General features: G+C 40.0%; 1 protein-coding gene across 3 annotated transcripts in view; it reads left to right on the top strand.

The window, feature by feature from the left end:
• DIAPH3 (diaphanous related formin 3) overlaps window positions 1-13,706 on the top strand; it is a 475,864-nt gene that overhangs the window by 36,065 nt on the left and 426,093 nt on the right. For all 3 annotated transcript variants that reach the window (XM_040623366.1, XM_040623355.1, XM_040623377.1), the window contains one exon: window positions 9,300-9,467. In XM_040623366.1, coding sequence (XP_040479300.1) covers window positions 9,300-9,467 — 168 coding nt within the window. The remainder of the gene's footprint in view (window positions 1-9,299; window positions 9,468-13,706) is intronic.

Below are 13,706 nucleotides of genomic sequence, written 5' to 3'. Positions count from 1 at the left end.
GGGAGTGAAGGGCAGGATTGGATTTGCATTTCAGTAAGATCAGAATGATGTCAGTGTAGAGAGTAGCTCAGAGTGGTTGGGGGTAGAGGGACGGAGCAGACCTAGAGGCAAGTGAGGAGGTTATGGCTGTTGTCCAAGCGTCCTGAAGTAGGACAGAGGCAATAGGGACAGAGAGAGAAGATGATTTAAGAAGAGTCTGTCTATATGGTTTCATGATTTGTTTCCTTTATTAGTTTTCATTAGCCACTACAATTCAAATGACTTTTCTGTTGATCTAAGCCAAAATCGGAAGTCCTAGTCAATCCATATCAGCACCTCGATGCTTCTCTCCCTATCCAGGTCCATTTACTTTTTCTCTGATACCCTCTCCCAACTCCTCCGGTCTTCTCAAGTCCTCCTACTTTGCTTGCCCTGTGGTAGTCAAAGCCTGTCTTTGAATGTTTGTTTTCCTTCTTGCTCTAATTGAAACCTAGATGTTCTTTGAAGGCTTTACATTCCTGTTGGCTTCTTCCTTCAAAAGCTTCCAGCTCTTTTTGAGCATTTCTGGTGCAGTTCTCCTGGCTGGTCTCAACTTGAGGTCTTGTAGTTTCTGCCACTAATGCATGAATGGCATTAGAACTTGAGTTGTTTACTTTTCCACCCCTATTTCTGTGATTCTATACCTACCAGGGGTTCTTAAACTGCAGGCCATGGACCACCAGGGGGTCTGTAGTAAAACTCATGACGTCCTTGAACTTGAATGGAAAATAGATTAAGTCTTTATTTTCATTAATCTTTAAAACTGTTTTTTTTTTAAAATAATATAGGGGAAAACAAAAAATTCCAAATACACACACATACACAGTAAGATTTGACCTGTGACTTGATTACCACAGAAAACAGATATGTTCAAAGCTCGTTAGTTATTGGAGATACGTCAAAAGGTGGTTTGTGTTCAACACTATGTTGAAATTAGATTTCCTATTACCTCATGTTGTAGAATGCGTTCATGAAGACCTATTTCTATAAAATTTTAAAATATTCTCATAACATAGTTTTTGTAATTATATCTATTTTAGGCATTTAAAAGTATTCTATGAGGATCTCTGTATTAGTCTTCTGTTACATAATTATCCTAAAGCCGAGTGTGTTAAAACAATAAAACACATAACATTTCAGTTTCTTGGGTCTAAGATTTGGAAGCAGCGCAGCGGGATAGTGCTGGTTTGATGAGATTATAAGCACGACCTTGGCTCAGACTGCAGGCACGCGAAGCCTTGATGGGGCTGGAGAATCCATTTATAGGGTGTAGGCTTCTGACTGGGAAGCTGGTGATGCCAGTTGGGCACCCCCGGTCTTTCCTCTGTGGGCGTCCTCACTGGCTGCTCTGCAGCAGTCTGCTGTGGAAGACCTACTGCCTATTGTAATTTATTTTCAAGGCATTTTAATAACCTAATAAGTACACTTCTCATTTAATAAGATACCCTATGAAATTTAAATGTGAATAAACTGTAGGTAGGTACGTTTTTTGGGGGGTGATGGTAAACTTTCTTGTCAAAGCCTCTGGCTAAAGAATTTCTTATAATTTCACTAAAACCTAAATTTAAGGCCAGGAAGGGCCATTTCTAACACTGAGGGCTATTGAAGTTAGAGTGCAATAGCGGGTGGCTTGGTGAGAATTGTTACTGAGTGATGGGATTGTGGCCTCGGACTGGGATGGTTAGCGCTTCACAGCTGCAACCATGAACAGCCAGTTTCTCACTGACCGTGTTCTATCTTAGTAATACTGATGTCACCAGCCTTTAAGTAAAGACCATGGAACAGGCAAGCATACTATTGGGCTGTCAATGTGTGCCATCTCCCATAATTCTCCTGTCAGCCTCACAGGTTTCCCTGATGTATACTCTTTCCACGCCTCTTTTGAGGTGCCCTCACCCTAGAATTAATCACTTATTCCTATCTGTTGCTAATTTACTTGGCTTATGATTTTTCTTGGGGTCATCTATGTGTTTTACCTTTATTTATAGTAGCTTCTCATGTTTTTTCTTCAAGTGGTGAGCCTCTTCAGAGACGGTACTATATCTTAAATTGCTCATTCACTTATACCGTCACGTGCTAAGTGATTGCTGGCCATTGGCTAGATTTTGTGCTATAGGCCGAACATACAACAGTGACTGTAACAGTGACCTGCTGCTATGTTAACAAATTACCCCAAAACTTAGTGACTTAAAACAGCAAACTTTTAGTTTCATGCACTTTTTCTGGGGGTAGGAATTTGGTAGTTGCTTAGCTATGTGATTTTTAGCTTGGGGGTCCTATGAGGTTGTAGAGAAGATGTTGGCTAGAGCTATTTAAAAGTATGACTCTCGGGGCACCTGGGTGGCTCAGTCGTTAAGCGGCTGCCTTCGGCTCAGGGCGTGATCCCGGTGTTGTGGGATCAAGCCCCACGTCAGGCTCTTCCGCTGGGAGCCTGCTTCTTCCTCTCCCACTCCCCCTGCTGTGTTTCCTCTCTCACTGGCTGTCTCTCTCTGTCAAATAAATAAATAAAATCTTTAAAAAAAAAAAAAAAGTATGACTCTCTGAGGAGCTCTCTATTAGTCCTCTGTTGCTATGTAATAAGTCGTCTGAAAGCTCAGCTGGGCTTCCAAGATGGCACCCTCTCATGGCTGTTGGCAAGAGGCTTCTCTGCCTCTTTGGTTTCGTTAGCTCAGTTCTTTGCCATGTGGACCTCCCCCTAGGTCTTGAGTGTCTTCCTGGCGTGGCATACCCGGGACTGAGTGATCCGAGAGGGAGCAAGACAAAAGCTGTAAGGTCTTTTATGGTCTAGTTTTGGAAGCTCCATGATTTCCATAGTATCCTACTGGTTATACAAGTCAGGATTATTTGGGACCATCTTAGAGACTGGCTACCACAGTGACTAAGACAGATGATGGTTTGTCTAGCACCGCCCTTATATTTTGGTGGGAAAGAGACTGTTAAACTTTTCAAAATACATGAAGAAATTACATGTTTTCATAAGTCTTATGAAAGAACATAAAAAGGGGATAAACTGTGTGCGGTGTTAATGGGAGTATGGGGATCCATGTGATCGAGTGGTCACCGAAGGCATTTCAGGCCTTTTAACGCAAAGCTGAAAGATGCAAAGCAATTTTGTTTCCTATTAACTGCTCACTGTGGTAGGTATTATCATGAAAGATGTAAATAGCTTGGTTAGGGTGACTCAGCAAACAGGTGGTTGGACAGGATTCAGAAGTTAGACTCGAGCCAGTTTTTTCATCAGCAAGTTGCCTGCTTAGTAATAAAGTTAATTAAAAAGCCAAGCGATTTTAGCTGTTTGGTTTTTTTTTTTTTTTTTTAAAGATTTTATTTATTTATGTGACAGACAGCCAGCGAGAGAGGGAACACAGCAGGGGGAGTGGGAGAGGAAGAAGCAGGCTCCCAGCGGAGGAGCCTGATATGGGACTCAATCCCGGATCGCCAGGATCACGCCCTGAGCCGAAGGCAGACGCTTTAACGACTGCGCTACCCAGGCGCCCCTTTTTTAATTTAGAGAGCACAAGCAGGGGGAGGGGAAGCTGAGGGGGGGGGAGTGAGAGAGAGGGAGAGGGAGAGAGAGAGGGAGAGAAGCAGACTCCCCGCTGAGTGCAGAGCCCAGAGCCTGGATGTGGGGCTCCATCTCACCACCCTCCCCCCAGAGATCATGACTTGAGTTGGACACTCAACTGACTGAGCCACCCAGGTGCCCCATCTTCTTCTTAAATATAGTACAAGATTGCGTGAAAATTGGTAGATAATTTTAAATTTTTTTCTAGATTTCAGGTATGCATTCACGTGGAACTGACTTATAATTACAATGAGCTTTTATTTGCTTAATTCTCTTGCAATCCATGAAAATAGGTACTCCCTTAGAGGTTCTAAGGAAGTACATTGGGGATACTTTTTTGGGCTTTTCAAATTTAAAATGGCTGATAATTACAGTATCTTCCTTTTGTTTTAAATCAGAAAAATATCACTGCTGTTAGTATTTAAAACACCGTAATAGAACTTTGTCGCTATTACAGTGTTATAGCTTAAAATCCAGATAGTTTTTTTAGAGCCTGTTTTTGGTTTAATTAATTTTATTTAAACTGTAATTGCTGATTATCAGTGTGAGATAATACTCAGTAGGGTGCTCATTTAACTTCCCGTGAAGATAAGTGATATTAATTTATAAAACTCCATACACCCCAGACGCAGCTGAAGCCATATTAATTAATGTGGTGTACCACCTCCAAACAGCGTTAAAATAGAATTCTCTCAGTCTTCTGTGTGTTTAACCAGTTCTTCAACAAAGGCAAGTCATTGGTGTAGTTCACCTCCTTGGGTTGTGTTTCTAGTCCAACTTTAAGAGAATTCACGTAAAATGAAAAGTAGCTATGCAAGTGCACAAACTGCAAAACCTCCAAATTGCCAAATACGAAATAACCAACTTCTAGCCAGAGTAACAGGATTTCTATTGTGTATTTATGGACAAAAACATTGAAAACTTTGGCTCTTGGGTTCCGTTGTACCTTGCTTCAAGCAAATGGTAGGAGTAATTCCAGGAAAGATAAATTCGGAGTGTTTCTCACCCCCCTCCCCTTTCTGCATGGAGTCACAGCATCCTCCCTTGAAACAAAAACAAATCACTTCCCCCCCCCCCCCCCAAAAAAAGAAAACTTGAGAACGTTCAAAATGATTTGATAGTCAGGTTCATTTTGTACCTAGCTTTGTCAGTAGTGCCCAGATTATGGGAATCTATCTGTAGTTCTCAGGAGAGCATCACATACCTGGGGATGCTTTTACTCTAGGCCCGAGGTATTCAACAAATTCAATTTACTGTTCTAGCACTGGAGGGTTGTATGTATTTTTCTCCTATGGTTCTTTGTGCTGATTTTTCCTGCCTTGCCTTTAGCTATCCTAGTGGTAATGTGTGAAATTGTTTTCCACTAATATAAAATCCAACTTTCCCCCAGAGTTTAGGCACTGAACATATGGGGGAAGTGTGCTCATTCTATTTTATTGTTGTTATTGTACAAATTATGATGCTGTTTATTGATACAAATGCAGTTCTACTTCTAAAAACATAATGGAATTTTTTTCATGTATGCGGTTGTATAAGTTAAATACTATGAAATTGTTACATATAAAAGTGTTTTGGAGCTCGTCCTTTATTATTTAGCCAGGCAGTTTCCTTATTTTAAAAATTAAACAAACGCATCCAGACTGATGCTGCCTTTCAAGCTTTTAACACAAGTGTATAAAATATAGAAGGGGCTCAATGACTTCGAGAGAATCTTTAGAAAGTTTTGGTTTGTGGTGAAAATTAAATTTTTTTGATAACTATCACTGATGGAACCATTAGGTTATATATTCACAAATTAGCTTGTGAATTGCTTACGCTTACTATTCCATTCATTGACATGTTTACGTTTATAAAATTGATGTTGCATTAATGATGTTTTGCTTAATTTCACTTCATTATGAGTTTAACATATTAAGTTACGTGTGTCTGTGTGTGTGTGTGTGTGTGTGTGTGTGTGTGTAGTCAGCGTAGGTTTAACACTCAGGAATTGATCTTCTCTGTAGAGAAGTTACAGCAATGAAGTAGTGATTCAGAAGACAGGTGGAGGAACAAGTCCCACTTCTTAAATTTTTGGTCTCCTCTCATTTTTTAAAACCAGTATCAAGAATTGGGGTACTGAGGTACATATGATCACTCACTTTGGGACCTCTAATCACTGGGGATAATTGTAGGTTTCTGGGTTATTTCCAAAGTTAAAGGAGTATTTATGTTGATGAGTTGGATGCCCTCTTCTCTGCTGCTGTAATTCATTGCACATACCTCCTGCTACATTTTTTTATATCTGTATGTAATTGCCTTCTTATATGCTTGTCTCTGCCACTTGATTGTTATTCAACTTGAATATAGCTTTTTTTTTTTAAATTTATAAACATCTGATAGAGTAACATCTCTGTTTTTCATGTTCTAGATCTGGGGTTCTATCTGGTATCTTTTTTTTTTTTTTTTCCAGCCTGAAAAACTTGATATGTCTTATAGTAAGGGTCTGATGGAGACTGATTCTCTCAAGGTTTGGCTGTCTAAAAGTGTTTCATTCTGCTTCTATTTTCCAAAGATATTTTTACTGGATATAGAATCCCATGATGACAGTTGTTTTCTTCCCAGTCCTTTAAAGATGCCCTTCCATTGTTTCTTTTTTTTTTTTTTTTTTTTGCTACAGTTTCTGGTGAGGAATGAGTTATTTGTGTCATTTTTATCTTGTATATAATGTGTCTTGATGTATCTGGCTGTGCCTTTATGGTTTGCCCTTTACTTTCTATTTTTAGTGGCTTGACTGTGAGGTGCCTAGGTGCGGGCTTGTCTGTTCTGGTAGTCTTCCTCGGTGGCTGTGCTTCTGGTAGCCAGGAATTGATTTCTAAAAAATCAGTTATTCCAGTCATTATCTCCTGAAGTAGGTCTTCGGTACCATTTCCTTTTTCTGGTCCTCAGTTATACGTGTATTACAGCGCTTCGTATTGTATCACAGCTCTTGGTTTCTAGGTTCTCTTTTCTTTCCCTTCTTCCGTGGTGCTTCAGCTTGCATGCTTTTTGTTAGTCTGGGTTTAGGTTCACCAGTCCTCTTCTCAGCAGCGTTCACGTTACTCTGAAGCTCATCTAACGAATTCTTCGTTTCTTGATACATTTTCATTTTCTAATGTGTTTTTAAGAATAATTTCTGCGACTTGGTTGCTGAAATTGCCCATCTTCTACTTTGTGTCTGCTCTTCTTATATTCGTCAGCATTTTTATAAATATCCTTTGAGATGGTCTGACCCGTAAGTCCATCATCTAGGTGATCTCTAGGTCTGCTTCTCTTTGACTCTGGGTGACACTTCCTTGGTCCTTCCTGAATCTAGCAGTATTTGATTATATGGTAGACATTTTATTTGAATACTGTGGAAATGAAATAATACTTGGAAGAAAGGATGTGCCTTTCTTCAGGCTGCTAGCATGGGGGACTGAGTCCGTGTGGTATCTCGTTGAGCGGGGCTTGGCAAAGGTGCTGCTTTAGCTTGATTAGTGTTGTCTGGGCCTTCAAGGTTGCTCAGCACGAACGAGATTCTGGCATTCTGCTTTTGGCTTTACAACTGAACTATTTGTTTTCAAGACTGGTATAACTCTTTCTGCTTTAAAGCTCTGATGTCCTTTTCAAGGTTCGTGTAGAGTTCTCTGTGTTTTCAGTTCCACTTGTGGCTCTGTTTCTTCAGGAGATCTCGCCAACCTGGTGTCTGTCCGTGGCCTTCAAGTGGCAGCTGCCATTGATTCTCTGAAGGTCCAGAATATGTCTTTGGGGATTCCCTCCCGTCTTTTGCCTAATTCAGAGTGTTTGGAAGGGCAGTCTCTTTGCCCAGGGAGAGGTCTCCTGGGACACTTCATGTTTCAGGACATCTTGCCCTCCCTCCAGCCTTTGGCGGTTCTAACCCATGCAGTTGGTGAAGGCCTGAGGGAAAGCATCGGTACGTGGGTGTAGGTTTGCTGCATGACCAGGGCTCCTTGGAATTTAAGTCTTTCATGCCAGAACCCATGCTGTCAATAGTTCATTAAAAATTTCGCTGGTTATTTATTTTTTTATCCTTGTTTAACTCTCAGCCTATAACTGTTTGTCAGGGTTCAAAGCAGCTTGTCATTTCCTGGTAGTTCTTCCAGGTTTCCTTATGTCCTCAGCCCCCTGATGGGTTGATAACAACAGTAACTGTAACTTGGGAGGTTTTCTGGCTTGTTTTTGTTATAAGGATGAGAACGGTGGTGGTATTTTGTGACTACTTGCTAAATCCTACTGGAAGCTGTCCTATTCTTCGTACTTTCATGATTAGGTCCTGTTAGATGGACCATGTGTGAATGTAGTACATGGCATTTTTCCTAGGCTTTATATTCACAGTGAATTTAAAGATCTGTTTTAAAAAAGATAAACATTATCTTTGCATCTTACTTAAATCCTATTTCTTGAGTGAAACAATACTGTGACTTCCTGTCCTTTTAAATTCAGTATTTTGTATCACATTTCTCAGCTGTACTAGCATGATCCAATAGAAATTTCTATGATGATAGAAATGTTCTATGTATGTTTTGACCAGTATGGGAGCCACTAGCCACATGCGACTCTTGAGGACTTAACATGTGGCTAGTGCAACTAAGAAACTGAACTTTTAATTAACATTTAAACAACCACACATGGCTAGTGGCTACCATGAATAGCACAAATCGATACATTCTATACATTATGGCAAAACCATGTAAGATATAGTTATGCTGAGCAATTCACAGAACCATTGTAGTTTTTGAGTGTACTTCTGTTAACTATTTTAAGACAGTTTTTGCCTTTTTGATTGTTACCACTCGAAACTTTGAGTCTGGGTTTTATGTGAGGAATAGAATTTGTGAAATCAAGCAATTTTCAATGAATAAACAATTAGCTTTATAAACTAATTTCTATATACTTTCAAATATCTGTGAACTATTTGATTTAATAGAAGAAATCCCATTACAACAAAAACCCTAACTTTATTTTCTGAGGCTTTTTTAAAAAAAAATTATTATTTATTTGACAGCGTGAGCGAGCATGAGCGGGTGGAGGGGCAGAGGGAGAGGGAGAGAGAGAGTTGAGCAAGGAGCCCAACTCAGGGCTTGATCCTAAGACCCTGATACCATGACCTGAGCTGAAGACAGACACTTAACCAACTGAGCCACCCAGGCGCCCCTATTTCCTGAGACTTCAGCCATCCTACTCTATAGATGCTCATGAAATTCAAATACAGACCAGCCGAATGAAGAGAAATGTGGTATTTATCAGACCAACAAGCTCTGGAGATAGAAGTAGACTTCATCTCTTAGTGAATACTCTGACATGTGATTTAGGAATTCTATGAAAAGGGCACCGGACAAGGGGCCTGGGAGCTAGGATGCTAAAAATTGGTTTGATTGCCAACCCTTAAATTAACTCAGTTACCTTTGTAAAACTACTTAGTTTGCTAATCTGTAAAGCAAAGGTCACCTCTCATTAGAATCTTAATTCTATAATTTAAGATTAGAAGGAATCTTGGAGGTTATCCGATTTCTTTTCTGTCTTTAGACAGGATGGTTACGGAAAACTTTTGTGTTTTTAAAAATCTTAGATTCTAGTGCTGAATGCCTTCTGATGAAATCCTAGTGATAATGTGATCGATCCTCTGGGGGTTTATTTTGGCAGTTAGATAAATGGTGTTGGAGGCAATATTAATGTATGTGCTACTTTTCCTTTGTAGCTGGACAAATTTGCCAGCATAAGAATTCCAGGGAGCAAGAAAGAGAGACCTCCGCTTTCCAACCTGAAGACTGCGTTTGCAAGCAATGATTGCTCTTCAGAGGTGATGGAAAACATTCCAAAGCCACTGTCTCAGAATGAAGTCTTGGAACTTTTCGAAAAGATGATGGTAACAATTTTGATTTTTTTTTTATTTCCATAAAATGGTTGATGTAAAAACCTTAGCTTCTAATTATGTTAATGGAACAATAAACATTTAAGGTTCGTGTTCCATAGGGTGATTCCTGATGTCATTGAAGATGGCACTCTAGGAATACAGGGCTTTAGGGTTACAAAAATTAGAACCAGAGGAAAATTGGCACACTAGTTTATTTGGGGTGCGTATGTGTGTGGATGGGTATGTTTAAAGAATACATAAAAATCCTCTCAAGTATCAAATGATACATTTTTGAGTCTTAAAGATTATCTAAATTGTCTATTGGGGTTCATTTACATTTTAGAATGATGATCACAGGGCTGTGTATGTTACGTGTGCTGATTTTGTTGTCTTTTTTTCTTGTTTGATTCCTTTCTTTGTTCTCAGGAGGTTCATACAGTCCTAGAATACTTACATCTGAGGAGACTAGAACTGACTCATTTTGGGGTGTGCCTTTGCTGGTGGAGAAACACAGTGTTGTTAGAAGCCGTGTTGTGTTGGTTCCAAAAAATGGTGATCCTGACTCTGCCATGGCTAACCTAATTCGACCAACAACCCACTAGGTTAAATATGTCCAAAATCATTTAGCACAAAATGAATGCTAATTGCATCTAAATAGTTTCACATATAGTTCTTACCCTCAAGTTGCTTATCTCCTTGGAGTCAAAGCAAACATTTGAAAAATTAAATGAGTAAGAAATGCCAGAGGGTCGTAATTCATGGTTAAGTTCTTTATAAGTTCAGAGTAGGAAGAAATTAATTTTCGAGATACCTCATTAGCTTCAGGGGAAGCCAAACCTGAAAGGTTTTTATAGTAGCTTAGGGAAATTTAGTAGAGCAGATGGACTTAGAGGCAGGTGTGGCCTTACAGGGTTGGAATAAGCAGAGGGAAAGGGCATTCTCTTAAGATGGGGAAGTGACAGTGAGCCAAGACAGAGCTAGGTAAAAACAGCTCATGGGGGAACGTGTGAGAGGTTGGAAAAATTAGGCTGGAATGATAATTTGGGGCCGATTGTGAGAGGATTTTGTATGCCACTCTGAAGAGTTGTATAATATTTCAACTCAGGATTTATTTTATCTATTTTATTTCATCTATTGGTTTTGACAGCCGTATTAGTTTTTAAGGAAATTATTTAGATTGTAAAATGTTTGAAATTTGAGAAAGTTAATAGCTGGTCTCTTTATTATTCAGGTGGAATCAACAACATATTTACCACCCTACTGCCTTATTTTCTATTCATCAAATGTTTGTGTCCAGTGTTCTACATGGAGCTTTAGAAGGCCCCAGAAAGAGAATGCCTAGTTTGTGTCTCCATAGGATTAATTAGTGTTAGTGATCCCGAACTTTTCGTCACGGAGCATACATTTCATTAGTATTGTTTTGCATGAACCCCAGGCTTGGGACAGTCTTACCTATTACGACAGCTCTTGATGAAGTGCTAATTTTAGTTTTAATTAACCACATGTATATAACTCCTTATTAACTCTTTCATCTCTGTGAGTTGGTATCATTTCAGCCTTGAACACAAAAAATGTTTTTTCCCAATTTTAGTATATGTGCTTCGTTTTTGTTTTACTGGCCTTTGCCTGTGTTAATGAGGCTTGTATAATGGTAGTTCTCTTCAGTACCACCTCGGAGGACTCAGGTAGTGAAGTGCCCTTAGCTTCCTCGTCATTCCATGTGTGGTATGTGGAACCACTCACATAAATTACCTAGCAGATTCATTCCCTGGTGACTCTTTTGTTGAGACGTTTTTCTTCTTGATCGTAATTGCTGGCGTCATCTGCGGAAGAGCAAGTAGGCTGTTGATGTTCGGTGTTCACGAGGCCACGTCTTCGCGCCACAAGCTGTTAAAAGTACAACTACCTGGAGAGTACTGAATATAGTTCACAGTCTTCTGTACCGACTGTGATTACTTGAGGTATTTTTCAGTTATTCTGAAAAGGGTAAGTTACCCGGAGAAGGGTTAGACAATCGGTGTTTGCCGTTATATATAGGGCAGAAGGATATTGACATCTTTGAAGTGTTTACACAATACATATTTAATAACTGGGCCTGATCAGTTGTTAAATCTTAAACAGGTATCCCTGTTGGCAGAAAATCGTTTGCAATCAAACTCGTTTTACTCAGCAGCAGTAAAATGAAATTGTTGATGGGTCAGGGCTGCCCAATTTGCTAATAAGTGAGTTTGTGGGAACTAAGGTCTTGTTTAAAAAAAAAAAAAATGACCAGTTTCTTCTTCCCCTTCTGATTGCTTGACTGTATGACAGTACATGATAGGGGAAAATCCACTGATGGCTCTGAGTGATCTTACAGGGTACTGCATTTTTGACAAACTTAAAGCTGTTCCTATGTCTGTAGAGAATGCCAAATGAAGTATTGATTTTTGATTTTTTTTTTGTACCTACCTATCTGTAGTACTTCTAAAAATTTTTAACTTTTATTTAGTGAGTGAGAGAGTGAGAGAGCAGGGGAGGGACAAAGGATGGAGGGAGGGAGAGACTCTCCAGCAGACGCCCTACTGAGTGCGGAACCACACAGCGTGGGCCTCCATCCTGCAACCCTGAGATCATGACCTCAGTGAGAATCAGGAGTCATCGCTTAACCAGCCGCTGCATCTATGTGCCCCGTCCGTAGTATCCGTAGTACTTCTGTTCTTCTGAGGAAGCCACATTGAATCTGCAATCCTAACGTATTGGCATTTGCAACTACAGGGGTTTCCTACCATTTAAAATTTGCAATTAAATTTTTAGTATTGACATTGTACAATTTTTAAAACCTTTACCAAAGGTATTGAAGTAATTTTTACATAAAGTAGAAACTGTTTTTACAGAACCATTTTTTTTTTTAGTAGTCTTCAGTGTGCTGACTTGATTCCTTAATGAGAGGTGGAGTGTAATACTTGAGTATTTGTAATCCTTTCACTTTTATTTTGGAGATGGATTTACTTGGTCTCTGGGTAATAGTTTCAGGGGGTTTTTGGGTCGAGGTTGGGTCGGGTTTTGTATTTTAAGCATTGATGAATACTTAGCCTACTTAAAGGCTCTTTCTCCCATTTGTCTTTTGGTAAAAGTGGAATTGTGACCTGAAAGCCCCTATTGGTTTCTCTGTGGCTCTAGTTTTGTGAAGTAGCTGTGTGAACATCCTGTATATACAACTTTAATTTCTGGAAGTCAAGTTTCAGTGTTTACTATTGGACTCACTGTAGGTCTATGCTGACTGGTTTTTGAATGAGTTGAACATCGTAGGTAAAAGCTGAAAGTGACTTGGTCATTGTAGCTGTTGCGTCTTTTATATCAGCCCCCTTGGCTGCTGTTTCCTGCCCCTAGGTGAAATCCCAGGCAGGTCCCAGAGCTTTCTCCTGGCTTTGAGATGAAACAGAAAGATTAATAAAAATAATTTTGATCCAAAAAAAAAGCTCTCCCTTTTCCCAAACAGGCTGGCTCCACTTCAAGTCTCTGGTAGGGGCAGTGGTTGGGGAGTAAGCTTGGCCTCCTCTGTTTCTCCACCTTACTTTGCTCTGTTCCGCTCTCCAGACTGCATCCGTCCCCTTCAGGACTAGATGGGGGGTGAGGAGAGGAGGAATAAGAGTATGCTTCTGGCCTGGGGTGTTTATAATCTGGCATTGGTACCCTGGGGATGTTAGTTTTTATTGCTGATGTAATAAATCTTTGATGGCTTTAAACACCAGTGTACTTTCTCACTGTCTTCTAGTTCTGCAGGTCAAAGTCCAGGTCGACTCACCTGTTTCTCTGGTTTCACAAGGTTAAAATCAGTGTCTGATGGCTGGGCTCTTACCGGATGCTTTGGAAAGAAACTCTTCCAGTTCGTGGTGGCAGAATCTAGTTCCTCACTACTGTAGAACTGAGGTCCTGGTTGTCATCTGAAGGCTCCCTTAGCTTCCAGAGGCCTCTTTCCTATCCTTTGTGTGGGCCCCTACCTGTCAGTTATATCAAATGCCTCTCCTGCTTAGAATCTCTGCCTTCTCCTCCTGTGGCATCTCTTGTCTCTGTCTATAGAAAGTTCTCTGCTTTTAAGGGCTCATGTATTAGATTAGGCTCAGATAACCCAACATAATATTGCAAAGTCCCCTTTTAATGTAATAGAACTCATTTATAGGACCAGAGATTAGGGCATGGATGTCTTTGGGGGACCATTTTGCCTCTTACAGGTACAGGAGATTACAAATGCCAATTCTTTTCTCCTGTGAC

This window comes from Ursus maritimus, unplaced genomic scaffold (genome assembly GCF_017311325.1).
Source record: "Ursus maritimus isolate PB19 unplaced genomic scaffold, ASM1731132v1 scaffold_10, whole genome shotgun sequence".
In the NCBI taxonomy this organism is placed as follows: Eukaryota; Metazoa; Chordata; class Mammalia; order Carnivora; family Ursidae; genus Ursus; species Ursus maritimus.
The sequence above is the reverse complement of the archived record's forward strand: the minus strand, read 5'-3'. Positions and strand labels throughout refer to the sequence as shown.